The 27,222-nt window shown below is 36.6% G+C and overlaps 2 protein-coding genes across 2 annotated transcripts; both read left to right on the top strand.

Annotated features, from left to right (window-relative positions):
• The first annotated feature begins 1,753 nt into the window (after nt 1-1,753).
• On the top strand, nt 1,754-5,365 carry psmg3 (proteasome (prosome, macropain) assembly chaperone 3). Its single transcript, XM_003442053.5, has 3 exons — nt 1,754-1,910; nt 2,819-3,041; nt 3,660-5,365. Exons 2-3 carry the CDS (start codon nt 2,829-2,831, stop codon nt 3,810-3,812), a joined length of 366 nt encoding a protein of 121 aa, XP_003442101.1. The 5' UTR covers nt 1,754-1,910; nt 2,819-2,828; the 3' UTR covers nt 3,813-5,365.
• Nucleotides 5,366-7,823: 2,458 nt separating this feature from the next.
• On the top strand, nt 7,824-27,127 carry tmem184a (transmembrane protein 184a). Its single transcript, XM_005468813.4, has 9 exons — nt 7,824-8,298; nt 8,504-8,710; nt 16,521-16,686; nt 17,605-17,695; nt 19,413-19,488; nt 22,375-22,466; nt 23,733-23,902; nt 23,998-24,195; nt 25,657-27,127. The coding sequence occupies exons 2-9, from the start codon at nt 8,525-8,527 to the stop codon at nt 25,884-25,886; spliced, it is 1,209 nt and encodes a 402-aa protein (XP_005468870.1). The 5' UTR covers nt 7,824-8,298; nt 8,504-8,524; the 3' UTR covers nt 25,887-27,127.
• Nucleotides 27,128-27,222: the final 95 nt, after the last annotated feature.

Here is a 27,222-nt window from a genome sequence, read left to right as displayed (position 1 = left end):
GGCCGACTTAACAGTACTTGCATGGCCTACACACAAATACTAGAATACGTTAAATGTCGAGGCAATACATTTGCAGGTGGTTTTCATCCCATGTGTGTTAGCTATTTTTTATTACCGTCGGTCAGGCACAAAGAAAATGATGAAGTGCAAATACCACTTCTTGCACTCTAATGTCCATCCCTATCTGTTGTTTTCATCTCCTATTATAGTGCCATGGACTTTTACAGCCTCCTCATCAGACAAAGGGATTGTTCAGCCGGTAGTGTGAAATATCACATTTTAACAAAACCCACAGCAAAAGTAAATAATTAAATAAACTGAAAAATAAAAGGCGTAACTTTATCTGCTTCTTTAAAGCTCCATTGACAGTTAATTAAAAACATCCTGCCTCTGTGATTTCTTGCTTTGGAAAAGCTCTTTCTGTTGGCTAATATTGATTGAAATGTACCAGGCCAGGGGATCCGATTTAATTTAAACTCAAACAAATTCCCTTTTGATAATACTTTATGAAAGTTGGCTAAATCATCCTCAGTATAATCATGCAAAGTGAACAATGCCAGAACCTTGAATTTTTAATTTATGAGGAAAAATAAAACTCAAAGATCTCTTTACGCATTAAGTGTTTTAATTCCTAAAGTCTGTGGGAAACTAAACTTTCCTTGTCTGTAGCATGTTTGTGAGGGTTTTCTAAGGAACTGTTTTATGAGAGCAATGCCAAGGGCATGAAAACCTGCAAATCCTTCTTAAAGGACACTGTTCTCCTAAACCAAACCAGAAACAAGAGGGCTTGATAATAACTTTTATTGTGAGATGTATATTTACCTTGCTGCAGCTACCCATTTTACTTAAACATATATTTTTGCAGGACTTTCAAAATTAATCATCATATTGACCATAAAAGCTGCACTGGAAAACCAATAACTATGGAAAAAGTATACTTATTAAAAATTTTATAGAAAAAGTCTGTACTAAAAAAACTATCATGATGTTAGACATAGTCACAGCAGGTGCAACTTCATGAAGCTTTTAATATAGCCTATTCCTGATGCTTGTAAATGTCATATGTTTGCTGTCTAACAATTGTTAATAGCTACTTATTTCACAACAACAAATAGTTTGAACCACACAAAAATATGAATTTGAATCAAGGCTCTTTGCACTTTATGCTGACTTATACGCAGTTATTATAGTTTTCTGTTTTCTAATTAGTTTTTATTTTTATTTAGTTTTGGTTTGCCAAGCGGATTTTCTTATTTCATTTGAGCTTTTATTGTTTAAAAATGCTTAGTTTTAGTTTAGTTTTTATTAGTATCAATGTTAGTTTTAGTGTTTTTGATTATTATTGTATGGAGGGCATGTGTCGAAGCCAAGATTTGGGGACATGTTATATTGTAGACATTCAGAGTATTAATATACATGCCTTTCAATAACTCATCAGGCAAGTTGTAATATATTTTTTAACCAAACTAACAGATACTAAAACTAAGGATATTTCCTCTGCATTTTTATTTTATTTTAGTTAGTTTTTGAAATTTATAAAATCGTTTCACTTGTATTTTTTTTTCAAAAGCCAAAATATGTTTTTTAGTTAACCAAAATATTTTTTTCACATGTTGTTTTAGTTTTTAGTTTAATTTTAGTTAACTATAATAACCTTGCTTATACAAATCTATCTTACATTCAACCTGACCGCGAGCGTTTCCTCCTTGCTTGCTTTGTCCTGTGAGGTAGAATGAACGTGACGTCAAAACGTCATCACGCAGAGTGCTCACGCTCAACAAAACGAGGCACGTTCGTTTCGGTTTGTTTTCACGGTGGAAGCTGAATGACAGAGCACGGCTGAAGTTGGGTTAAAGTGAGGCGATTCTGTGAAGAGTAAAGTTTAAACTGTGGACAGCTGAAGACACAGGGTGAGGACTTTGTTCACAGACGGGGGGAAATGTGTGTATTTTTATTCCATCGGTTAATACAGTGTCTGAGCTCAGACTAGCTGTGTAGCTAACGTTAGCCTCTGAGCATCCAGCATCTCTTGTGAGGAGTTGATGACGACAGGGTAGGAAAATAAGACATATAGTCAATTTTTGATCCAAGTGATTGAATGTGGTTTTTTTTAGTTAGGGCATAATTCTTCAAAGCAAGCTTTTTCTAGCTGTACTTAGTGCAGCATAGTATCTGAAAGGTCTAATAGCTTATTAGTTTGAAAATGTAATTTACTAATAAATGAGGTAATATTCATGGTCAGAAATGCCTGTAGCGCTGGTTTGAAACCACTAGATGTGCAGTTTAAAAACGAGCATGCACACAAAAACAACAGAGAGGATGCAACACATAGCAAGCCCTTTAGTAATCAAGAAAACCTGAAGCTGACTGGAGAGGGTTTTTCATTTGCATTTGCACAAACCTAGAAGAACTTCACAGTTCACACCAAATTAATACATGAGTGAAACATTTTGGTAGATTATTTTATGGCATGATTAACAGCATTAATGTGTATATTATACTTGAATAGTGGTATGATGTTTTTTTAGAGAAAGGTCTGCTTTAATTGTCATATGTGATAATAAACTCTAGGTGTAATAGAAAATGCAATTTTTAAGAATTAATCTTAGGTTTACAGAAATTGTGATAGTCATTGTAAGCATAGTTGCATGGTGTATAAAGTTCCAGATGTATAATTTTGCTGTGGGAAACTAAACCTGTCCACAACATGTGGCAGATAATGAATATTTAAATACTGTGTTTAAAATATTTAAAAACTCCGCAAATACTCTTGCATTGTAAACTCCATGTACCTATTTTTGTCTTTTTTTCTGTGCAGGGTTAACAAAATGTCTGAGTCTGTCATCAGATCGAAACAAGCTCAGAGAGAAGTCAATGGAATTTCAACAGAAGTCGTCTGTACAGAGTTCAGTAATTACATATTTGTAGTTCTCACTCAGTATGGCAAAATTGGGACATTGATCTCTGTCACACCCGACTCCAGATCTAATGATCTAAGCACCCCAACGTTCTCTACAAAAGTACTGCTGGGCAAAGATGAGGTACACTGGCTGAAATTGTTCACACAAATATCGTGTCAGTGTGATACAAACTTGTTCACGGGACATCAGGCAGACTTGTTGCAACACAGGGTATCTCATTTCATGCTGTTAAAGGGCAAATGAGATTGATTCTGGACTGCTCAGGCGGATTGTGGTGAAATTAGATGTGTGCAGGCCTGAAGCTCAGTGGTCTGTTAAGATTTACTCAAGAAAACCTATTTCATCTCTGCATGAGCATGTCATTTTCTCACAGTCATACATTGCAGGAGAAGTAGTATCAGCGCCTGATTGGATTAATACAAAGTTTACTTGCTTATGAATACTTTCTTGTTGTTTTTGCTCCTCTAGCCATTTTAAATGGTGATACTTGCAATGTTGTTTCTTGTAAAGTGAACAACTGTTTTAGATCGAGTGAGAAAGTACATAGAGATCATTACACAGGCTTTCTGTGTGTTTTGAAGTTTACAGTCATGACAAAAAAATTTAAGTGTGTTGTATGATTTCCCTGAAGGGGAACCTCAACAAATGAATTAGTTGTAGTCATAATATGTGTGATTTAAGGGAACTGAACAAATAATGCTTTGGTGATAATCTAATGCCTGATTTTTCTCTTTCCAGCCTCTGACACATGTCTGTGCCAAAAACCTGGCAATGTTCGTGTCGCAGGAATCTGGCAACCGGCCTGTCTTGCTGGGACTGGCACTGAAGGATTCCTCCATAGATGCAATAAAACAAATTAAAGAGATGATCAAAAGTTGTCAAGTCTGGTAGGAAGTAATTAAAACGGACATGAAGCCTGTAGGCGGCGTAAAATACAGCTCGTCTGGATACACTGTCACGTTTTATCTCTGCATCTCTTTTAAAATGAAACTCCTCCAAAAAATAATCTGATTAAAACAATGGCTCCAAGGCAGAAATGTGCAGAGCAGATTGTCTTCCACAAAACATAGTTTATGAAACGCATAATTAACTGTTTGTTAAAAAGAAAGATTTTCTGCATGTTATTTTGCTTTCAAAAACTGAATGTGTGCTGACTAAGTGAGGGTTTGCAAAATGATGTCATCACTGTATATTTTGGTCATTTTTAACACTCTGGATTATTTTTGTCATCATCCTCAGAACTTTGTACTTTTGTGAAAGAAAACCTTTTATAGAACATATGATTCATTTGTATTTTTTCAACTGAATTTAAAGATGCATATGAGCCTGGTTAAGATAAGAGCCTTGGTTTTGTCAAGTACATTTTGTTATTCATTTGTTTCTATAACATCTCACTACTTGAGCTTTGATATCAGAACAATAGCTGACTTTTATATGCATTAAATGTAATTAATATGCTCAATTTTGTTTTGCTTGGTCAATTTTTTTGGTTTAAATGTAAGATGGGAGTAAGAAAAGCCTTCAGATGTCTTATCCTGGACTTATAGACCAAACCACTGAAATATTCATTAAATTTCAGAGAAAAATGTACAGCTTTCTTAAAAGATGTTTTTATTATAACCATCTAAAAATTATTTTATTTTCTGACAGTAATATACAAATACTACATTTTTGTTACATTTTTTAAAGTTGTACAGTTAAGTCCATAAATATTTGGAAACTGACACATTTTTTTCTCTTCACCCCCACAGGGCATTTCAAGTCAAGCAGTGAAATTGTGATTGAAGTGCAGACCGTCAATTTTAATTCAAGTGGTTTTACGAAATGATTTGCATTAACTATTTAAGAGTTAGAGGCACTTTTATACAAGGCCTCCCACTTTCAAAATGCAGTTAGTGACTGACTGAAGCATTGAACCCACGGACATCAGCAAATGTTTCTCACCTTGAGATGCTCTTCCAGACTTTCACTGCAGCTACATTCAGTTTTGTCTTCAGTAACTAAACGGCATGCTCCATTGGTTGAGATCAGGTGACTGGCTTGCACGCTGAATATCCCATGACTTTGCATTGAAAAACTCTTAGGTTGCTTTTGCAGTATGCTTTGGGTCATTATCCATTTGCACTGTGAAGCACTATCTGATCAGTTTTGCAGCATTTGGCTGGAATCCCTGAGCAGAGAGTATAGCTCTATATGTTTCAAAATTCATCCTGCTACTTCTATCATATCTTGATTGTTTGATTGAAATGGGAATGGGACATAACTGTGGTGGCATAGAGAGATAAAATTACAAAAATAATTAATTGTCCTAAAACATAAATGTATATAATCTATAACTCAGAGTATACATTTCGAGACTGTAATGTTTACATGTTCTGTTGAAATCAGTCTAGCAAAAATATAAATGCACCTTATTCAATAAAGCATTTTGCATATTTGTTATACCCAATTGTCAACGTTAGTATCTTAATCCAAATTTCATCCTAAGACATGAAACTAAAACCCTCACAGACTAGCATTATGTAAGCTGTGCACACAGCAGTAGTGCCTGAGTGTGTGAATTTGTAAGTGCTTCAAATGATGCTAAAAGGAATGGCATCACATATTTTTAACTTTCTTCATGGCATAAAACTTTTAACTACCTGTTTTCTGAGTTGAGCATATTCCAGGCTCTTGCTTTACAAAAGAGTATTTTCAAAAGATTAAGCAGACATTTCAATGGTTACACAATATGTATTAAATTAAAGCATGTGATGAATTCCTTTTGTTTCTCTTAAATCAAAAAATGTGTGTCTTTCTAATGTTTTTGTTTTCATTCATGCTCAATGAGAACTTGCCTCAAAAAATGTGATTTAAAAAAAGTGACCACAAAAAGCCTCTCTGAGAAAACCCATGTAATCTCACTGCTTTGTTTTATAAGTCGGCAGTCAGTATAAATACAACAAAGTAAATAATATTTTTGTTCATTTTTCCCCTTTTATAATAATAGGGACTTATCTTGTCAGAAATAAATAAAGGTGATATATTATCACTTGATTACCAAGGCTGGAATTTTAAAAAAAAAAGGGAACTAAAATAAATATGGTTGCTTTCCATTTAAAGAGATGATTAACTTTAACATTTGCACTTGTTAAGGGTAAGTATTATTAGCATTTTCGCAGCAACGCCATAATGCAAATTGAGATACACTACAGCCCTCTTCACTTTGATCATTTTATTATAGCTAATTATCTTTGTATAGCAAGACAGTTTTCTAAATCAACGTTACAAAGTGCTTCACACAGGGCAACAACATCATTACCAGCCGATTTTATTAAAGTGCTGTGTTCATAGTTTGCCTGTGGGTTAAACAACTTGTTGCAGTTTCAAAATATATTCATAAATTAACTTTTAGTATAAGATGAAAAACACAGCAGCAACTGAAATCTTTCCTGTTCCGGTTTTTTGGTTTTAGTTTTTTAATTAATAATATTTTTCACTGTTATCCACTTTTATTCCAGCCAACATAGTTTAAATGAGTCACATCAACAATGTCCGCTGTCACATTATCAAGTAAAATAAAGCAGAAGCATTTTTGGAGCACTGGGCTTTATTTACTTTCACAGCTTTTATTGCCCTCATGATTCTTTATACTAACGTCAAGGAAAAATGATTAGGAAAAGACAAAGACAACACCTTTTAAATATTCAGTCACAAGTTGTGAGTTCATAAAAATAGTATGAACAGCTACTGAATAGCACTTTTTGTCATATAACCCGATGTTCCCTTAATGACACCAGGTCATATTTTACATATTTTATTATCTTCATAGCCAAGTAACCTTTAAGACTAACTGTCTTACTTCCTCGAATACCTCCCAGGGTCTGCCTTGAAGAGAAGAGAAGATGTAACTGTAAATTTATCAACTTTTGTCAAAGCATCATCATTAAATAAAACATCTAAAGAGATGAATAATGTAGAACTAGAAATGGAACCTAATAAAGCACTGCGTTTATCCAATTTCCTGTTATTTCATGTAACTTTGCATAGGGGCGCCCCTCATTGATGAGACAGGCTAGCAGAGCTTTTCAAATTTGTTTACAACTGGTGAGCCCATGTTAAGTCAGGCTAAGTAAAAGATTAAAACCATTAGGTGCACTTGAGCATTCATCTAAATCCATCAGACAATACCATCTTATCTTTGATCTAACTGTAGGAAGAAGAATGGCTTGCATTTTTTTAATATACACATATAGGTGTACCTGTTGTGTTTGCCTATAAGCTGAATTATGATCTGCTAAACTTACTAAACGTGTATTTTATTAACAAACTGTCAGGATTATTATAGATTATTACAGCCAGCCCTTTTGTAGTTCGCTTAAAAATTCATAGATTTAACATAATTAGTCATGACTGACAATGAACTTTTTTTTACTGTAATCACTTTCATATTATATGTTAGTTTATTAGGTTTTTCCCCATAAATAGGGCAGAAGGCAGAGCCCATAGAAATGGAAAGTCAATAATCAAAACTTTACAATAATATGACAACGTAAAGAACAAGATGATCTTTATCTAATTATACAAAACCAGCACCAAGGTGTCACTGAGTTTGTTGGTCCAGGCTCCTTTAAAGAAAGCCCTGCCACCGTCTGATCTTGCAGAAGCAGTCAGCGGCCCTGCTATACATGATGTATAGTATGAGAGGAGGCCAGCAAATGCTGCTACAGACGGTGCAATCATCCAGTTCACCAATATATGGATATTCTTGGGGTCTGGGTGCATATCCTTGGCTGTGTCATAAATGATGATGATGGGTGATCCTGATGTGCCTTTCACGTAACCTCTGAACTCTATGCGAACCTCTGCCACTAGCCTCAGGTGTAAAAGCACCTGTGAGCGGACATGTGCAGCACTTTCTGTCACTGAAGCAACGTGATGACGACAGGCGTCAAACCCAGGTCACGTGAACCCTCCACCTGTAAACCTGTTGATTTGTGTCGCTTCCCAGAGTCGCCACTCGAGGATACGTTCAAATCTGTGCTGTTTATAATTTTATTTGTTATTTCGTGGCATCTCGCAGTAATTTCGGGGTCTATCGCAATATCTGTATACTCTATAGAAGCATTTTTTTTAATGCTCTCCGACTGTGTGGACTTCGACCTCTGCGAGACACCTGCCTCAAACAAGGAAGTCTAGTTTGTTGACTGCGTCGCGGGTGAAGTCAACGAGCGGTTGGTAAATGGGTCTAAATTGTCACGTTTAGCTGTTCTGAAAATATATTTCAACCTTAAAGCTCGTCGTGTAATTTTGGCTCGTGGACCGTGACTTCTAAACGCGATAAAGCTACTTCCGCCCTCTCCGGGACAAGGAGATCTCTTTGTTGACAGTAAAGAAGGTACGAGACGACAAGATCATTTGAACCACATTCATCTCTTTTCTTTAAAAATGGCACTTCTTGTGTCCGTTAAGCAAACACTATTGCCTTTTTTGTCTTGTGCCTAATGGGCAGCGTACAGTCACTCAGTCAAACATAGAGGGGCCGTGTGCTTACACTGTCTGTAAAAACTATACCGACTTGGTGTGTTTTCTTTCTGTTTCAGGTGAACCTTTCTTCGGAAGACATGGCTTCATTAACCGAAAATAATTCGTCTGCCCTCGATGCATCAAAGTCAGGCACGTCCAACATGACCATTATTGTATCAGGCAACGGAGCAATCATACAGAATGGGATGTTTTTAAACACAGTGGTTGCCCAGGTCCTCTCGGGGATATTCGTCTGGTCTGCCTTGCTAATAACTTGTCACCAGGTGAGTATGCACCATTTCACAAAAGGCTTTCATGTAAATCACTGTAAATACGAATGTGGCAAGAACTAAAATCGCTGCATTACAAAGCATCACACTCTCAAAGATGTAAACGCATAAAGAGAGTTCAGCTCACCATTTTAATGTAACAGAAACAGATGTGCTGGACTTCCCTGTCCAGAGGACAGAAACAAATTATTCTATTCCTAAAGGCTTATTAGTGCACTGACTTCACTGTCCCTGCTTTTACTGTTTATTTGTTTTGGTTCTCACCCTGGCACTTTCTTATCTAATTTAAAAGTATTACTTTATTCCCATGCAAGTACAAGTAAGTCCCTAACTTGGTTGGACTTCCTCACTTCTTGTGAGTCTGAGCGTTGTTTTACTTTTTAGTTGTTGTTGACTACTAGATTAAAACTGACAAAAATACCCAAGCTTATTACAGGACAATGAATGCACAGTGAGCCCTCTCTGTATGGGGAAGAGCATGACCACGATGAATGAGTGGCTCACCACAGACTACCTTTACCCAGAAACCATTTTATCACTGCTGCAAATAAGTGTTTCCGCATGTGTGGTTGATGTGCCCACTGTGCTGAGATGATAGCTGATCATTATGTTTTTTTCACTCATAGTGAATGCCAAAGAGTGCTGTGCACCATCAGCAGGGAAACCAACTGATTTTTTTTTTTATAACATTTTCTGGATTATAAAGGAAGAGGATTTTGTGTTCCTCTTCACTGATCTTATAGCCTAAATACTGATTATGCACCCATCCAGAATCATTGAACTAAATTTATACAGTGTCATATTTATATTAGGTAGTGTGAGGAATGAAAGACATGTTATTTACGTAGATAAATACGTTTGCAACATAGAGAGCATTAAAATGTTGCAACCAGTGATCCAAAAGCAATCTGTGTTTAGGGATTTGTGACACAGTATCGAGCCAATTGGTTTTCTATCTTTTTAATATAGTACATGTTTGGCCAAACACTTGCCAGCAAGACATCTTAATTGAACAAATAAACAACAAGTGTTCCACAGGGAGGATGCTGGCTTGTAACCGACATCCTCTGTGTAGCACAGGAGGGAATAAAACGGTCTGCAGGAGTAGTGTTGCAATGCTGGTGGTGTTTCATCTGACTCCGCTCCAGAGGATTGCTATAGACTCTTAAACTCACTTTCTGAATACTAAACACATATCGACGATGACCTTAGATCCTCTGCTATAATGTTTCCAGTGCATTTTGGAGTAGCAATCTGTGAAGTGTGTCTCTGTGCGTGTGTGTGGTGGGCTTATTGGTCCCTTTGCAACGTGAAGCATTTGGGATTAAGAACATCAGACTGAATTTATGTCATGTTTTACGACTGTATTATGTGTTCCAGGAGGCATTCTGCTTTAGCTACCATGTATACTTTGGATTCAGTCCTGTTCTAGTTTATTTGTGTATTCATTTTTCCCTTATCCATACTGTGGGCTGAAGCCATTTTTCATCACACAACTACGATTTACCTGCGGGCTCAGAAAGGACATATATTTCCATGTTTTAAAGCAAATTTAGGGCATCATTCTACAGTCTGCTTCACTATATGTGAAATGATGGCCACCGTTTTCACAGTAATCAGGCTTTAATGTGTAGGCTGAAATGGGGATGTGCTGAGTAAAGTGCTATAAGTGAGATTTTTAGATCCATTTATGCCATTTTTTTGCATTCATGTGAAAAAAATTAAATTGGTAATAATTTTCTCAATTTCCTTCAGCGCTGCAAAATGCTTTTAAACACACCCATTACCACGTACGCTGAAGGGTTGTCATAAACACCAGTGTCGTCACCAGTCAAAGCACTCATCTTTTTGGCTTTGCATAAATTTGTGATAAAAATGACTGAAAATGATATATCTGAAGGATTTCTCCTTTATGCTCTACACAAGGTTATAGTTCATTTAATGTAGAGAAAGTTCAGTAATCCACAGACTAGCTCTATGCTTGTCTAAGGTGAAGTTGTAATTATTTTCTGTATCAGTTAATGTGGCATTTTTTTTTTTTAATTTTTTTATTTTGAGTGACTGGAATCAATTTGTCTTTATAAGATACCCCAAAATTATAAAAAAAAATTATCACCGCTTTTCTAATGTCCGAGAATGTTTGTTTTAAAGTCTTTAGTAACCTTTTAAATTAAAGCTATTCAGTTTACAATTAAAAAAGATAAAAAATAATGGACTGGTAAATGGACTAATTCTCATATAGTGCCTTTCTACTCTCCCAGAGCACTCAAAGCACTTTATACAACATTCACCCATTCACAGAAGCACTTTCTATCCTTTAAGTCTTTTCTAGCTAACATTCACATATATTCATATTCCGATGGATGCATTAGAGAACAACTTGTGGTTAGTGCCTTGCCCAAGGATATTTGGCATGCAGACTGGGGGAGTCAGGGATCTAACCATCACTCTTCCGCTCCACCTCCTGAGCTACAGCCAATCCAGAAATAACCACAAAAATAATCATACAAATATTGGAGGCGGTATGGTTAGAGTTGACATAATGATGTTTTCATTTTTAGGCTAAATTGACTTGAGCTTGGTGGGATTAATTGGATTACCTCTCATATAGAGGTAGCTGACTGATGAGTCATAAGTGTCTGCGTTTACCGAGGAAATTTAAACTGCTAGTCCTTTTTTTTTTTTTTTTTTCTTCAAATTATCATTTTATGAAGAATGAATCTTGAGTTATTACCAGAAAATGATGTCTCTCTTTATTCTTTAATAATCACTCTACTTTAAGAGGTCTTTGTGCTTGACTGCATCCATTTTCAGCAATAGTATAGCAATACCGGGGAGATAATTTGACTGATTTTTCAGTGAAATTGTATTTTTTAGCTGAAGAGACACTAATACAGATATAACTCTTCCATATTTCCCAACAGTTTTGCTGTTGATTTGTTAATCTTGACGGTCTTAGCCACTGTGGTTACGTATTAGCGTTGCATTACCCAAGAGCCCTGAAAGGAAGAACCTTCCTCAGACTTTCCACTACTTATCTAACAGATATGTGTTTTATTTCCATTTTATTTATTTAAGAGTTGACTGGAAAATGCCAATCCCTTTCTTAACCATATTAACAGTAGTAATCAATAAATGTGACTCACTGGTGTAATAATTGTTCCGTGTTTATGTAAAGCTTTGTCTAAAAGCTAAAGGTCACTGATAAGAACGATAGCTGAATTGTCTGCCATATGGTGCATGTGTTAGTTTACGTGTCGTCAACTGTGTTTATAGAGGCAACTGTGTGTGTGTGTATGTATGTGTATGCACATGTGTGTAAAAATAATAAGTTAAGACTTTTTACCAGTTTACCAGTTTGTTGAAGCAAAGTCCAGTTAGCGAACATATACTTAAGTTGGAGCTCTTCAATGTAAGGTGTGGTTAGTAATTTAGTAGCAGGAATGTTCTGGGAGGGTGTGGGAGGGTGGATTATCTTTCTTTATTCTAGACAACATGCCTCTGTACTTTTGTATTCCGTTGTGGCAGTCAGAAGAGTCGCGGCAAGATAAAATGCCGCAAGAAATAACACCATCCAGATTAAAAAGAAAAAGATGACATGGTTGCACTCAGGACTTTGATATGTCTGTTCACTCTTTGTGATGTGTCGTGTCTGGTCTATAGAAACACAAGGAACATTAGTTATTATCGGTATAAGAGTGTCTGATAAGCTTAAAGTTGACACTTACACATCACTAACTTCATTTTTAAGACATTTTCAGAAAGAGAGTTACAGTTTTATTAAGTTTGTTATCAGTATACATGACATCTGACAAGAAGTATGTGAGCCCTATAGAATTACCTGGATTTTTGCAATAGCTGGTCATAAAATGTGACATGATTTTCCTCTATGTCACAAATATGATGATGATGAAATATGGACAAACACAATTAATTTAAGCCAATAACCACTAAAAACCGCATACTTGTGGTTTTGTAGCCCAGAACTCACTTCTAGGTAGAGTACCCGCAGTACTAAATGGTCTCCACCTAGTGACAACCTCTCTAACTGGGCTCATTAGTAAATTTTAACTCTTGCTTTTTTATGTAAATACAGTTCATGATCAGAAGTGTAGTAACTGTTTTGACCAAGAAATATCAATGGATGCGGTTTGCTTTTGCTTGTGGCTTTTTTTTTTTCTTCTTTAGCTCCAATGCACACCTACAATTTTGTTCCATTGATTAGACTCCGACTTTGCAAGCTCCTCACTCCAATATGCTAATTTGGGTGTTATTATACGTCTTTAGACACTTTTTGAATGTTTAAATGATACATTTAAGCAAGAGAACCCTTTTTGCTTCAAATTGTTGGTAATTAATTACAGTAATTGTAAGGTTAGCTGGGCATGTTTTGTTTTTTACTGTTGTCTAGGAAAAAAGTAACTTTGAAAATGGCACTACAAGCGCTTGTAAATTAAAATGGCTTTAGATAGACTTTTTCTAGGTACAAGATATTGAAAAAATATGTTAATTGAAAATCAAGAACCTTTACATTGCCGTTACTGAAGTTACAGTTGCGTGATAAAGTGTTTGCCCCTTCCTGATTTCCTAGTGTTTTGCATATGTGTCACACTTAAATGTTTCAGATCATTAAACAAATTTTATTTTAGACAAAGATGGATGGCCTGAATAAATACACAATGCAGTGTTTAAATGATGATTTCATTGATTAAGGGAGAAAAGTTATCCAAACCTACCTGGTCCTGTGTAGAAAAAGTAATTGCGCTTCTTGTTAAATCACAAATTTACTGTGATTAACCACATTTTATGGAAAACTGAGTTCAGTTTCACTAAACACACTCAGGCCTGATTACTGGCAGGCTGTTAAATCAAGAAATCACTTGAATAAAACCTTTCTGACAAAGTTGAGCAGGCTAAAAGATCTCAAAAAGCAACACATCATGCTGTGATCTAAAGAAAAACCTGAGAAACAAAGTCACTGACATCTATCAGTCTGGAAAGGGTTACAAAGCAATTTTTACGGCTTTGGAACTCCAGTGAACCATGGTGAGAGCCATTGTCCACAAATGGAGAATACTTGGAACAGTGATGAACCTTCCCAGGAATGACCAGCCTACCAAAATTGCTCCAAGAGCACATTGACAGCTCATCCAGGAGGTCACAGAATAACCCAGAACAGCATGAAAGAACAGCAGGCTTCACATGTCTCAGTTAAGGTCAGAGTTCATGATTCAACAACAGATAAGAGAATGGGCAAAAATGGCATCCATTGGAGAACTCCAAGGATAAAACCACTGCTGAACAGAAAGAATGGATAGGCTTATGTCACATCTGCCAAAAAACAAATGGATGATCCCAGAGATTTTGGGAAAATATTCTGTGCACTGACAAGACAAAAGTTTAAATTTTTTTGGAAGGTTTATGTTATTACATCTGGCGGAAAAGTAACGCGGCATTTCAGAAAAGGAACGTCATACCAGAATTAAAAAGATGAGTAGGTCAAAATTCCTCTACAGTGTTGTAAAAGACTCATCAAACAGTTGCTGCTGAGGGTGGTCAAACCAGTTATTAGGTTTAGAGGGCAATCACTTTTTCAGGGGCCATATAGGGTTGGATTTTGTTTTTTCCACCTTAATTATAAACGCCTTGATTTAGAAAGTGCATTTTGTGTTTACTTTTTTAAATCTTTGTCTAATATTTAAATTTGTTTGATGATCTAAAACATTTAAATGTGACAACAAGCAAAAAAACAGAAAATCAGAAAGGGAGGGGGGAGGGGCAACACTTTTTCTCACTACTATATATTACTACTAACAGCCATTGTTTAGCTGCATATTTAAGGCGTTATCATTACATTACCACAGATCTTATGAACAAGTTTTTCTTATACAAAACAAACTAATTTTAATCTGATATAAGTATAAACATTGGGTTTTGTTGTGTTCAATTGCTCCTGTGATTATAAGTTTGACAAGATTGTATCAATTTAAATTGCAGTGATACAAACTGTTGGGATATAACCCCCACTATATTTCCCAACTGCTTTATGTTGCAGCATTCTGCTGTGGATTTCTTAATCTTGATGGTACTAGGCAGTACTTCCGTGGTGGCATTGCATTACGTTACCTTTAGAGCATCAAAAGGAACAATTACATTTAACTTTTGTCACATTTTGTCATAACATAAACACATAGTAAAACCCAGTCACTTTCTTAACTTTATTATCCATAATTAATTTTAGTAGGAGCTTGAAAAAATGATTCACTGTTTGAACATGACTCATTGATTGTAAAACTATCCTGTCAGGTGACGATTTTTATATAAAGTCTAAAAACTACAGCTGAGTTGTCTGCCATGTGATATATGTGTGTTGCCAGATACACTACGTCACATTTTAAATATAATTGAATTGAAACAAAGTCCAGTTACCGATCATATTGTTAAGTAAGAGCTGTACAATGTAAGGTGTGGTCAGTAACTTTGGATCAGGCATGTTTGGTCATTAAAATGGGCGTTGGGTAATTTCTCTTTATTCTACACAACATGCTACTAGTATTTCATTGTGGCAGACAGAACAGTCAGGGCAAGATACAATGTGGCAAGAAATACCATCCAGATTAAAAAGAAAATGAGGATATGGTTGTTCCTGGGAGCCTGATATTTTAGTGTTTACACTCTTGTGGTTTATATTGTTTCTCCTCTGTAGAAAAATAAATTAGTTATCACCCCTATGTTACCATTCTCCACTAAGGATGTCTGATAAGCTGAAAAACTTGATAAGTAACCATAAAGTAAAAACTTCAAAGTCCAAAGACATTAAACAATGGTGAGTTACAGTTTTATTAAGTTTATTATCAGTATGCAGTGATTAAAAAATCTAAGCCTTATGGAGGCTGGATTACCTGACTCTTGCAATACCTGGTCATAAAATGTGATATGATCTTCATCTCTGCTACTGATAAAGATAAACATATTGATTTTAAGCTAATAACATACTGACATTTAACATATAAAACTTGGTGTTTTGAATGATCTAAATCATACCAATAAATCATCTCCACTTAATAACAACCCTTTAATAAATCCTTAACCCTTTTCATGTTTATGCAAAGTCTAATGACTAAACAGAAGTCTGGTGACTATTCTAATAAATATCAACAGATGTTGTTTGTGAGTAGCAAGTGGTTTGTTCGTCTCTGTTTTGTACTCTAGGTTTGCCAACTCCTAATGCCTTATTGTGATGTCATTAGCCTAGTTGTCTGCACACTTTCTAATGTTCTATTAGTATTTAAATGATGGATTCAGTGTATACAAAAGCTCTTTTTGGCCAGCATCTTCATTAAAATTGATATATTTTTAACTTAAAGTTAAATTTAGAGTTAACAAATTGTTAAAGAATTTATCAGTCAATTCAAAAGGTGAAAAGGAATAAATGTCAAACTGTATAATCTGTTCTTAATTTGCATAGAAAGATAGATGGTTTTCTACTTTATTTGATTCATATGAATGTAAATATGTGTTTTCTTTGGCCAGGTAACAAGTCATTTTGAGACTTCATAAATAATGAATTAAAAAAAACAATTATTTTCAAGTTTGGGTTGTAATACTCCTCATAACCAGTTTTTCGTTGCACAATAAAGGGAGGTCTGAACCAATTTTCACATGTAGGCCGACATCACTTCTATAGTTATATAAGTCATTGAATTCATAACCCTTTTTTGTGGTTCTGTATTAATGCTTGGCAATAAAAGGGTTATTTTTTTCCTAATTGTTCTCCTATGCTTTAACTATGTTTTCATTGTAGATCTATACACACCTTCGATCCTACACCGTCCCAAATGAGCAGCGCTACATCATTCGCATCCTGTTTATTGTGCCAGTTTATGCCTTTGATTCTTGGCTCAGCCTTCTTTTCATCAGCAACAACCAGTACTATGTCTACTTTGATTCTGTCCGAGACTGCTATGAAGGTAAGTATCACAAGCACCAGTACTGTGGGTGATGGTGTTCTTCATGGGCAGTCATTGTTACTTCCCTGCCCTTTGGCCCATATGGCTGCCAGGACTAGAAACACAAGGAAGTAGCCAAACTAGTTTTTCACAGCAGTCATTGTTCCCATGTGGGTAGACCTCATTATTTCAGGTGTTACATTTCTAGGATGAGTTGAATTTTTTTGGTGAGTTTGTTTTGTAGCCTGGTTTGCAGTGTTTCTGTCTTTCAGGAAAGGTAATTTATTTTGGTTTGATATTGAAAATCCTGCAGCAACTTTCAATATGCAAATATAATTTAAACCCTGTTCTCTAGGTGGCAGTTAGGTAGAGTAGTCACTTTTTACAGTGTGCCTATAATTATGAATTGAAGTTTTGAGACTAAAGCACTTCACCGGTGGCAAAGGTGAATCATATGCAAAATGGATTACAAGTAATTTGAGAAAGAAGAAAAATAGGAAATGCATTATTCAAGAGATTAGTTTCCAGTTTGCAGGCCAATTTTGTGGCTGATTGATAGTGCGGTGCATCAGGAAGCAGGAAGACTGGAATACCACCAGCGGCTACGGCTAAAACATAATGAACCTTCTCTTGACTGGACACCATCTGCATTAGCTTCATTTAATCCCTCTTTAAATAGCAACAAAGGATTAGGAAGGGATTTCCAAGACACGGAACCCTTAGAAGCTTCTTAATGTAAGGACTAAAACATTTATTGTTATAAAATGTAGGACTAATTATTTTTTATCATGTGAAAGTTTTTTTCCTCTAAAATGATTTGACCTTTTTGGTGAAGTTAAACTTAAAGGTGATGGAAAATTATCCTACAGTTTAAATTATTCAGTGAAATGTGTTTGACATTGGGTAAAAAGAAAAATAACTCTTCCTTTTTTGTTACAGCTTTTGTCATTTACAATTTCCTGAGCCTGTCCTTTGAGTATTTGAGAGGAGAGAGTGCGATCATGTCAGAGATCCGAGGGAAGCCTATACAGTGAGTGCACTCAGTTCTATGTTACATGTACGTGATGGAAAGCTTTTTAGTGTTAATGATTACGTTTACCTAGGAGTAATAAATACATTAGATCACCTGGAGCCAACTATAGTTGTTTTTTATGATCCCAAAAGGTCCAAAGTGCGTTTTCTACTCTTGAATTAGCATTTCGTTTGAACAACACAGTGAAAGTGCTATCAATAAACTGCTGTGTTGTTCATAGGTGAGGCTTCTCTTTATCTCTCTGCTTTTACCCAGTGTTCATAAGCTGTATTTATGGCTGACTCAGCCATAGGGCAGCTAGTCTGGGCCAGTTTCTTGAGTGTGTTCAGACTCTAATGCCGATCTCTTTTAGATGATGGTATTTCTTGACAGAGCTGGTGGAGACAAGATGTATAATGCTTATCTTGTTTAAGGATCATTCACCCTTTAGGAATTCAATGGAAACTCTGATTTGAGCTTTGTGACATTATCAGAAGCAGCCATCAGAATATGGACACACTGCATATAAAGCTATAAATGGTTGCTGACCATGCTATAAAGGGAAAACATGGTCGGCAACAATACTGAGATAAGGTATGACATTTAAACGATCTTTAGTTGGTACCAGTGGGCCCAAAGTCTGCCATAAAAATATCCCCCATACCATTGCACCACCACCACCAGTTTGAAACATTGATACAAGCAGGTTGAATCGGTGCTTTCATGTTGTTTACACCAACACCCCTACCATCCGAATGGTAGGAACTAAGATTCATCAGACCAATTCTCATCTTCCAATTCTGGTGAGCCCATGTGAAATTGCAGCTTTGTTTCATGTTCTCATCTGACAGCAGTGGCACCTGGTGTGTTCTTTTCCAGCAGTAGCCCATCTTCATCAAGGTTACATGTGCTGTGCATTCAGAGATACCCTTCTGCATACCTTGGTTGTAACAAGTGGTTATTTGAGTTGTTGTTGCCTTTTTAAACTTCAGGCAGTTGGGCCATTTTCATCTGGCATCAACAAGGCATTTTCACCCAGAGAATTGACACTTATTGGATATTTTCGTTTTTGGACCAGTCTCTGTAAATCGTAGAGATGCAGGAAAATCTCAGGAGATGGGCAATTTTTGAAATATTCAGTCCAGCCGCTGTTACCAACAACCATGCCAAGCTCAAATTCTCTTAAAGCACTACTCTTCTCCATTCTAATGATTGAATGGAGAAGAGAAGATGAATTTAAATAGGTTATCCTGTGCTTGTCTACATGCCTAAATGCATTGGATTGCTGCAATGCCACTGGTTGATTTAGATATTTGAGTTAAACAGTTGAAAAATTAAAAATAAAAATATTAAAAATAAAAAAGATAGATATCCATCTATATATAAATATCTATCTATATCTCTATATCTATATCTCTATATCTGTATCCATCCATCCATCCATCCATCCATCCATCCATCCATCCATCCATCCATCCATCCATCCTCATGACCCAGGTGATACATTCTAATGTGTTTTTCTGTCAAACCAATGATCCAAAACCCAAATATACTCAGTTCACAGTAATCTAAAATACAGACAGATAAAATGTAAAATCTCCACAAAAGCTTGAACAAATTGATGTCATAAGTTTTTGTTTGAAAAATATCTTTTGTGTACTTTACTTGATTTTGTTATCTGACATTTCAGTATTGACACACCTTAAAAACTCCTCATGTTCTGTTGACTTGACAGATCAAGTTGTCTGTATGGTACCTGCTGCCTGGTTGGAATGAGCTACTCCATTGGCTTTTTGAGATTCTGCAAACAGGTGAGCTTCAATCATGCTTTTATCTCTGCTCTAAAAACTCTCCTTCGGGCCTCTGAAATAAACTCACACAAAGTGAAAACAAGAACACATCCCAAAAAAAAAAAAGAAAACCCCTCACTGCGAGTTATTATTCTCTTCAAGTCTCCAGACTGCTTAAAAATGACAGCTGTTATAATTGGCTCTGTGTTTTTTCAGAGGATAACATCCATTGGTTACAAAAAGGAAAACAAAAGCAATCGAGGCCAGGTGAAAGCAGCTTGATAATAAACACAGAGAGATGATATGAGCTGTCAGCGCAGTGCTTCATCCCAGTGTCTTGGGATGCTGCACAAGCTTCCAGTCTAACATTGATGGATATTAGAACTGTCTTCAAAACAAAATGCATAAAATGAACATTTTTTTAATAAGAAGCAAGTGATAAACACTTGTTGTGCCCTGGCAGAAGTCCTCCATGAAATGTTTTAAAAGGAAAACCTTGCAAGTTCTTTGAGATAAAGCTATAAACAAGATAATTCTCTATTTGTAATTTGTTGTGTATCAGTGAAACATAGGCCTAGAGAAAGGGCTTAATACTAAGCTTTCTATAAATCTAGCACTTTAGAAATTATTAAATTCTGTTTTGCTTATGTAAACCAAAGCAAAGTCATGGACAGTTGCTCCAAACAAGCTTAAGTGGCTGCCATACATATTAATATATTTCAACTAAATCACTGAAGCACTTCATATCGATCACACAAAGTTGTGGTTCAGAATAAGAAAACACTGTTCTCTGAGTTTCTTTACAAGAAAGTACTTAAACTGGAAGAACGTGACATCTGATAGGCCTCGATCTACAGTTACGGGTGTAAGGAGCATTAAAATTCTTCGCACATTTTGAGAACGCGTCAGTTTGTGATTATAAGGGGGCTTAACAAATGAAATGCTGATATGAAAAAGCAGCCTGGAGTCATGGTGTTTCTTGAAGATAAGGTTAGAGGATAAGCTGCTCTTACATCCTAAACTGTTCGATGACATTTCAGTTTTAAGTCATTTATCTCATTGTCGGATGCTTTGGGGAATCATTTTCTTGAAACTGAGCACAAGTGAAATCACGTGGATGTGAAGTGTGGCTGTTTTGCTTCCAAATAAACAATAAATAAAGTGCAGTAAAACTCATTATGATCACAAAATGTTGTAGTTTGATCATTTTAATAGGTTGATGTACTTAATATTCTATCAAATGTGTGAATTTGTAATCAGAAGTTGAATTAGGCTGACATGAAGTCACCCTCTGTGAGCGAATCCTTCACCAAAGCTTATGCCCTGTTTTAGAATTTGAAATGTCTGGATCCGTTTGTAAAATGAAAGATTCTTCTTTTGCCCACTGTCCTCTTCTCAACCAAGTTTTATGAAACTCAGTTTAGTAGTTTTTTGTGTAATCCTGCTGACAGACAAACGAAAAGCTCTGAAAACATAACTCCATCTCAGCTCCTTGGCAGAGGAATAACATAAATCTTCAGCTTTCCAGGGCTTTGAAGAGCTTCACAATATTTTTTTGTCCTCAGCTTTACCGTTTTGATTCTGTCTTGTCGCACTTCTAGTGTGTAGTGTGAAATCTACATGGTTAACACCAAACAGCAAATAGACTCACTGACTAGTTGTTAGTCAAGATGAAAAACATGCAGAATTACAGTGTCCTCTTACATATGTATCATGCAGTGCACTCTCACATGTATCTCAGATTAGTATTTAAGTGTATGAAGACTGTGGATTGTTTGGATGCAGTTACTGACTGAATTAATTTGAAGCAGAAACCATGCTTGACTTTTAATCCACTGCAAACTATGGCCGTGTATTTTGTTTTCAATTTTAAGCATGGCAGGAAGTATCATGCAAATTACTTGCTTTGGGGATATTCTGAGTGACAAGCTTGCACTCGAATAGGCGTACAGTAAGTGAAAACTGCTGGTACTTGAGCTTCAAAGTAAATCAGTGTTCTAAACGATTATCGATGCCATTTGCCAAGCTGACCATCGTCACTGGAAATCCCTCAAGTTGAAAAGACCTGGTCTGTTGCTTTCAAGTGTAGCAGGAGTGATGGGAGTTTAGAGCAACCTCTTTCAAATCGGTTAGTTCTGGCTTCAATACACAACACAGAAAGCACCTGTCCTTCACTCTTGGGATGCATGCATGCATGCAGGTCTCAATTCGCTGCCTACTTTGTTGTTTCATCCACCTTCCATCCACATCAGCATTAAAACATGTATCCTGTAGGTTGATTTAGCCAAATATATATTTTACAATGATAAGGTGTTTTATGTCTTTTAATAATTACAGCAATGATTTGTTGTATGAAATATGCCTGTTTGGTTTGTTGCTGAGAGCATCTGTCAGCTTGATTTAAGAGCAGTTAGCGTAGTTCAAAGACTGGATATGATAAATCTGCACAGAAACTGATGTTTAAAAACAATTTGTTGTTTTATGGGAGGATGTTGCAGGACAGTTTGTTGCCTTTGAGCAATTGCCCAGCAACCAGAAGAGATCGCAGGAAGTTGTTTCTCAGAGCAAAAAATGGTTCAGTGCATAACCCCTCATAAAACGGTTATTTGTCTTTTAACCCGTTTGTTACCTTGTCAGGAGATGGACTTGGTTTTTTTTCCTTTCTTTTTCCTGCAGTTGTGTAAGCTCATACATTTATTAGCTTTACTAAATACAAACAATAACTGAATTGGTGTATACGACATATAATGTAAAAAAATCATACCTTGTGAGGTGAGAAAATGGCTGGTGATGACATTAAAGGGATTGGGGGATATAACACAGTTTTCGTCTGTCAGATGTGCAAACAGATTCTCGCATCCTCCTTCATAGTTGATGTCTCATTCTGAATTACAATTTCTTCTTCAGGCGACTCTCCAGTTCTGTGTTGTCAAACCCATCATGGCAGTCATCACCATCATCCTGCAGGCCTTTGGCAAATATCACGATGGAGATTTTAAGTGAGCACCACCTCTCTTTGCATTTCCTTCTCCATGTATCATATGCTTCCACATGATAGCCAGGAGGCTTGTTTGCTGTTTATGTGCATGGGAACAATTTGCAAATAGAGATAATTATATCACCTCTTCACAGCTGGCATGATGAAAATAGCTGAATTAAAAGTATTTATTTTAAGCTGAAACTGATGGATAGAAACTTCACAGGTGCCCTGCTGCATTTGTCCCCGTTGTGTCACATGTGTAGCCACACTCACAGCTTCACTGGCATTGTTGATAATGTATTGAGTAAAGTTATTGCTTTTTGCAACTTTCCCTGAAATGTAGTGTTTTAAAATGAAAGCCCTTCATTCTTTTTATGTTATGCTTGGAGGAGAAGCATTGCTTCATTTCACATTTTTACTTTGTCTGTCAAATGTCAAAAGCTGGGGATAAATTGCAGACAGAAAGATTTAATTACAGCATACTTTGGTGCTTCACACGTGCCAATAAGGTTTTTAACAGAACAAGGAGAGTGTAATATATTCAATAAAATTAGCTTTAGCATATAATCAAAAGCTATCAAATCTGCAGGCCGTAAATTCTGCCCAACTTATTTTCAGGTGCTCTTCTGTGCCTCTTGATTCACCGTCTCTCTCTGAAGATTCAGCTGTGACAACACTTGTTTCAAAACGAAGCACAGAGTTCAATGAGGGCTTTATATAGAAGTATCCAATCAGCTTTATATCATCACCCGCTTTTTAGAAGTTTAAAGTTAGACTTAATTAAATTCTTCTTCTTATTTCTTCATATACTTCAACAGGAAAAATGGCAGTCAGAAATAAGAGTCTTTCTTCACATCTTTCTTTAGGCTCTGCAGTAAGGCTATAATGATTCACAGATTGTTTACTTATACGCTTTCAGCCAACCGTGCACGGTATACTGCATGGGAGTAATTAGTGTAGTCACAGCTGAATCCTCAGAGAGGCTCTCTAGAATGCAAAAAGGGTAAAAAGGCAGGCTGACAATCAAAAATGTCTGTTTACTGGATGCATCCTAGAAATAAGAAGGCTGTGTGTATATATACAAGTCTTAACCTCTTGTTCAAAGAAGAGGACAAAAAGATGCGATATGGCTGAAATGTCCTCAAATTTAAGCCACTTCTTTTCTGTCAGCTTGAAGAGCTGAAGAAGTCAAAACCTGAATAAGTAGACACTATCAAAAAAATCTCAGAGGGGAAATATGTTTGCAAATTTACTATGCCGTTCTTCCAACTCTCTTTTCATGCAGTGTGAATGGAGGATACCTGTATATCACAATCATCTACAATATTTCAGTCAGCCTGGCCCTCTACGCTCTATTCCTTTTCTACTTTGCAACAAGTGACCTGCTCAGACCGTACGAACCGGTGCTCAAGTTTCTCACAATTAAATCCGTCATCTTCTTATCCTTCTGGCAAGGTAAGCTCAGTGTGCTTGTCCTTTTATTCTTCTTTCTTTTCTTTGCCAGCCTATAGAATTATATAAACTGATTTCAAAATGCTGTCTCTTTGAAGGAATGGTCCTCGCCATCCTGGAGCGCTGTGGCGTCATTCCCAATGCACTTTTCATCGACGGACACGAGGTTGGCGCCGGTACTGTGGCAGCAGGCTGGCAGAACTTTATCATCTGCATTGAGATGTTCTTTGCTGCCATTGCCCTCAGATACGCCTTCACCTGCACTGTCTACCAGGAGAAAAAAAATGAAGTGCCCGGTGAGTGATGTCGTTTTTACAGAGAACAGAGGAAACCAATTGATTGTTACCTCTTGTCCTCGCCTTGAAAATCTGTTGACGTGTTCCCAGGCTAATTGCCCTTCTTCCCTAGAGAATAAGGAGTGACACTGGCCTGAAAGCATGAGAAGTAAAAGTAATTGAATTGCCCCGTACCTCTTTAGACCAGCAACTTAGAGGAGCCACAATACCTCTGATTTAAGCGATATAGAAACTGAAATGTGTAGCTATAGATTTACACATTTGTACTTGAGTTAAATCTAGTGCAAACATGAACTATGTGACTGTACGAGTTGCTGTCAGACTAAGAGCATATAATTTGACTAATAAGTTCGAGAAAATTTGCCTTTGAGCAAACCAGAGGAAAATGAGGGGAAAGGCACTGTACTTTAAAAAGGATGAAGTGAGCGATGCTGCTTGCAAGAAAATTGCAAATAGAAGCTAAAAGATGTGCCTTCTGCCATTTTGCAGTGTTTCATGATACAGTAAATCCTACATTCCTTAAAATTCTTACCATACACAATTTCTGGAAATGCTGATGAAAAGGCATAGTTTAAATTAAACTTCTTTGAATTCAGAATTGAAATGTGGTCCACTTGGATATAACAGTGTTTCTCTATAGAGAGCACCTCATTATTAGATTGCAGTTTTAAGTCACCCCGTTCAAGAATACAGCTGAACATGACTAACATTCATGTTCCCTCGGGTGTTGATATGTGGTATTTCAGAAGTTGCCACACCCCTGGTTTACAGTTTCACCAAACCTTGGTCAGCCATGCCTAACTACCACACCTTACGCTTCTCTTTGCACACCTTCGTAAGCCTGAGCCAGTGACCCTGAAACCAAAACCTGTGGTTTTTTACCAGCCCCCCACCCCCTTTTTTATTTTTTATTGCTGTCTTACAATAAACAGACAGTACAAATTAAATATTTAGTCAGTTATTTGATGGCGACAAACAATATTTCTGGTCACTTAACCAGATCAAAAACCATTTTGTCTCTACAATTAAATCAATACAACGATCAAATCTTGATTGCACAGAATAGCGGATGTTTTGATGTTTTGAACATTTAGAAGTACTAACAAATTATTAAAACTTGCTCCCACCCATAATTGGGATTCTTTATTAAGGGTTTATTAGTTTGTTGTTGTTTTTTAAGACATAAATTTACTTTTTGTGACCAATTGCTAACATTGCAATTGGAAAGTTTTGATAGACATTATTGTCAGTACATGAAAACTCTACTCCTTTTTAAATTTTCAGCGATTTAATAAAGTACTATGCAGTTATTTTTAAAAATAAATGTTCACATCCTTCACATTTATTTGCATTCAGATGGCCAAATTGATCACTTTTGTGAAAATTTTAAAGCAATTATATTGCAGTCTCATTTTGTCTGATCGTTAATGTGCCCCTGTCCTCGTTCCTGCTTTTCTACAGAAATCCTCCCACCAATGCAGAGCATTTCCAGTGGTCTGAAGGAAACAATAAACCCGGGAGACATGGTGCAGGATGCCATCCACAACTTCTCTCCAGCCTATCAGCAGTACACCCAGCAATCCACACAGGAGGTGACCCTGCCCAGCACAAATGGAAAAGTGGCCACAGGCAGCAAGAGCTCCCGCAAGTCTGACAAAATCATGCTGATTACATCTGATGATGAGTTCTAGGCATTTTTCCAGCAAGATCCAGGTGTTTGTGCCCTTCCCGCCCCTGTTGCTGACCCCCTGGAGAAACAGCTTTATCCTATAGTGCATAAAGCTGGATTGAACCCAGGTGTTTAATTTTCCAGTTTCCCAGTATTTCAGATGGGCTTCCTACTTCTGTCCCGTTTCAATGCTAATTTGACCACATGAAGGATTACGTATTAAAATGAATAGCTTAATAGCCAGATATCTGATCTGTGTTCATATCAGCAGTAATAACTGCAGGAAAACGACATGTCGCCTTCACTCTATCAGAGAAGACTGGAGCGCTGTGTTTTATTTAAATCAAGCTGCTGGATTTTCAGCTGTGTCGCCGATGCTGATTCTGTCATTATGTCACCGCTCGCGCTCTGGCCGTCTGAAGTGTGTTCCCTCTGATTCATGTCAGTTTCAAAGAGGAGATGATTAATGTGTGACTCCAGGTGGGAAGCAGGGAAGCCAGCGATGGCTGGGAGTGGCACTTCATGGACCGTTTCCCGCATCTGCTTGTTTGAAGTATTTGCTGAGCATTCCTCCGCACGGTTTCCTGACAAATGGAAGGATTTGTTCAAAGACACATTAGTTTTGGAGCAGGCACTTCACAATGTTTTGTGTCTACCGTAGCAGGGATAAACTGGATAAACCTGCCTCCTACAGTGTGGGAGTTACATTATTCTCATTAATTTCCTCAGTGTGCTAAAGAGTGACACTCAGTGCAACTAGACAGCCGTTTACCAGATTCATTTTTCACAGTTCCTGCAGCATTGTAAATACTTTTAGTGGCGCTTTATTTTGTTTTTTAGGCTGACATGCGGACATCACTATTCACATTATGATTCCATGTTCCAGGGATTGTGAAATCTGTACAGAATTTGATTAGTTTAGATCTTGATGTTTTCATATGTTATGTTTCTGTTTGGAGTATAATTTGAAAGATCCTAATATATTTATTGTGTGTATTTCAGGCCTAGATAAAACCAAAACGTGTGCTAGGAGAAAAAGACTTTTGCTAATTTCTTTTTTTCCCCCTTTAGCAAACATGAGAGTTGTTGCGTTTTAAAACAGAGGCTAACAAATGCTTGTGAATTTTTATACCCTCTTGTGCCAATAATACCTGTCTTTCTGGGAAAGCAGAAATTAATTTACATTTGGGTATAAAAACATTCAAAAAGGTTTTATTCTTGTTTCTTAATCAGCCAAATAAAATAAGAGTTTTCCTTCTCTAACTTGCATTTGATTTTTGTTTTAATGAGAAAAAAGCCTCATTTGGAAATACAAAACCAGACAGTGACCCTTATTTATAGGAATAAATTTACCACAC

Source organism: Oreochromis niloticus, linkage group LG4 (genome assembly GCF_001858045.2).
Source record: "Oreochromis niloticus isolate F11D_XX linkage group LG4, O_niloticus_UMD_NMBU, whole genome shotgun sequence".
Classification (NCBI taxonomy): Eukaryota; Metazoa; Chordata; class Actinopteri; order Cichliformes; family Cichlidae; genus Oreochromis; species Oreochromis niloticus.
Note: the sequence above shows the minus strand (reverse complement) of the source record. Positions and strands in the feature narration are given on the sequence as shown.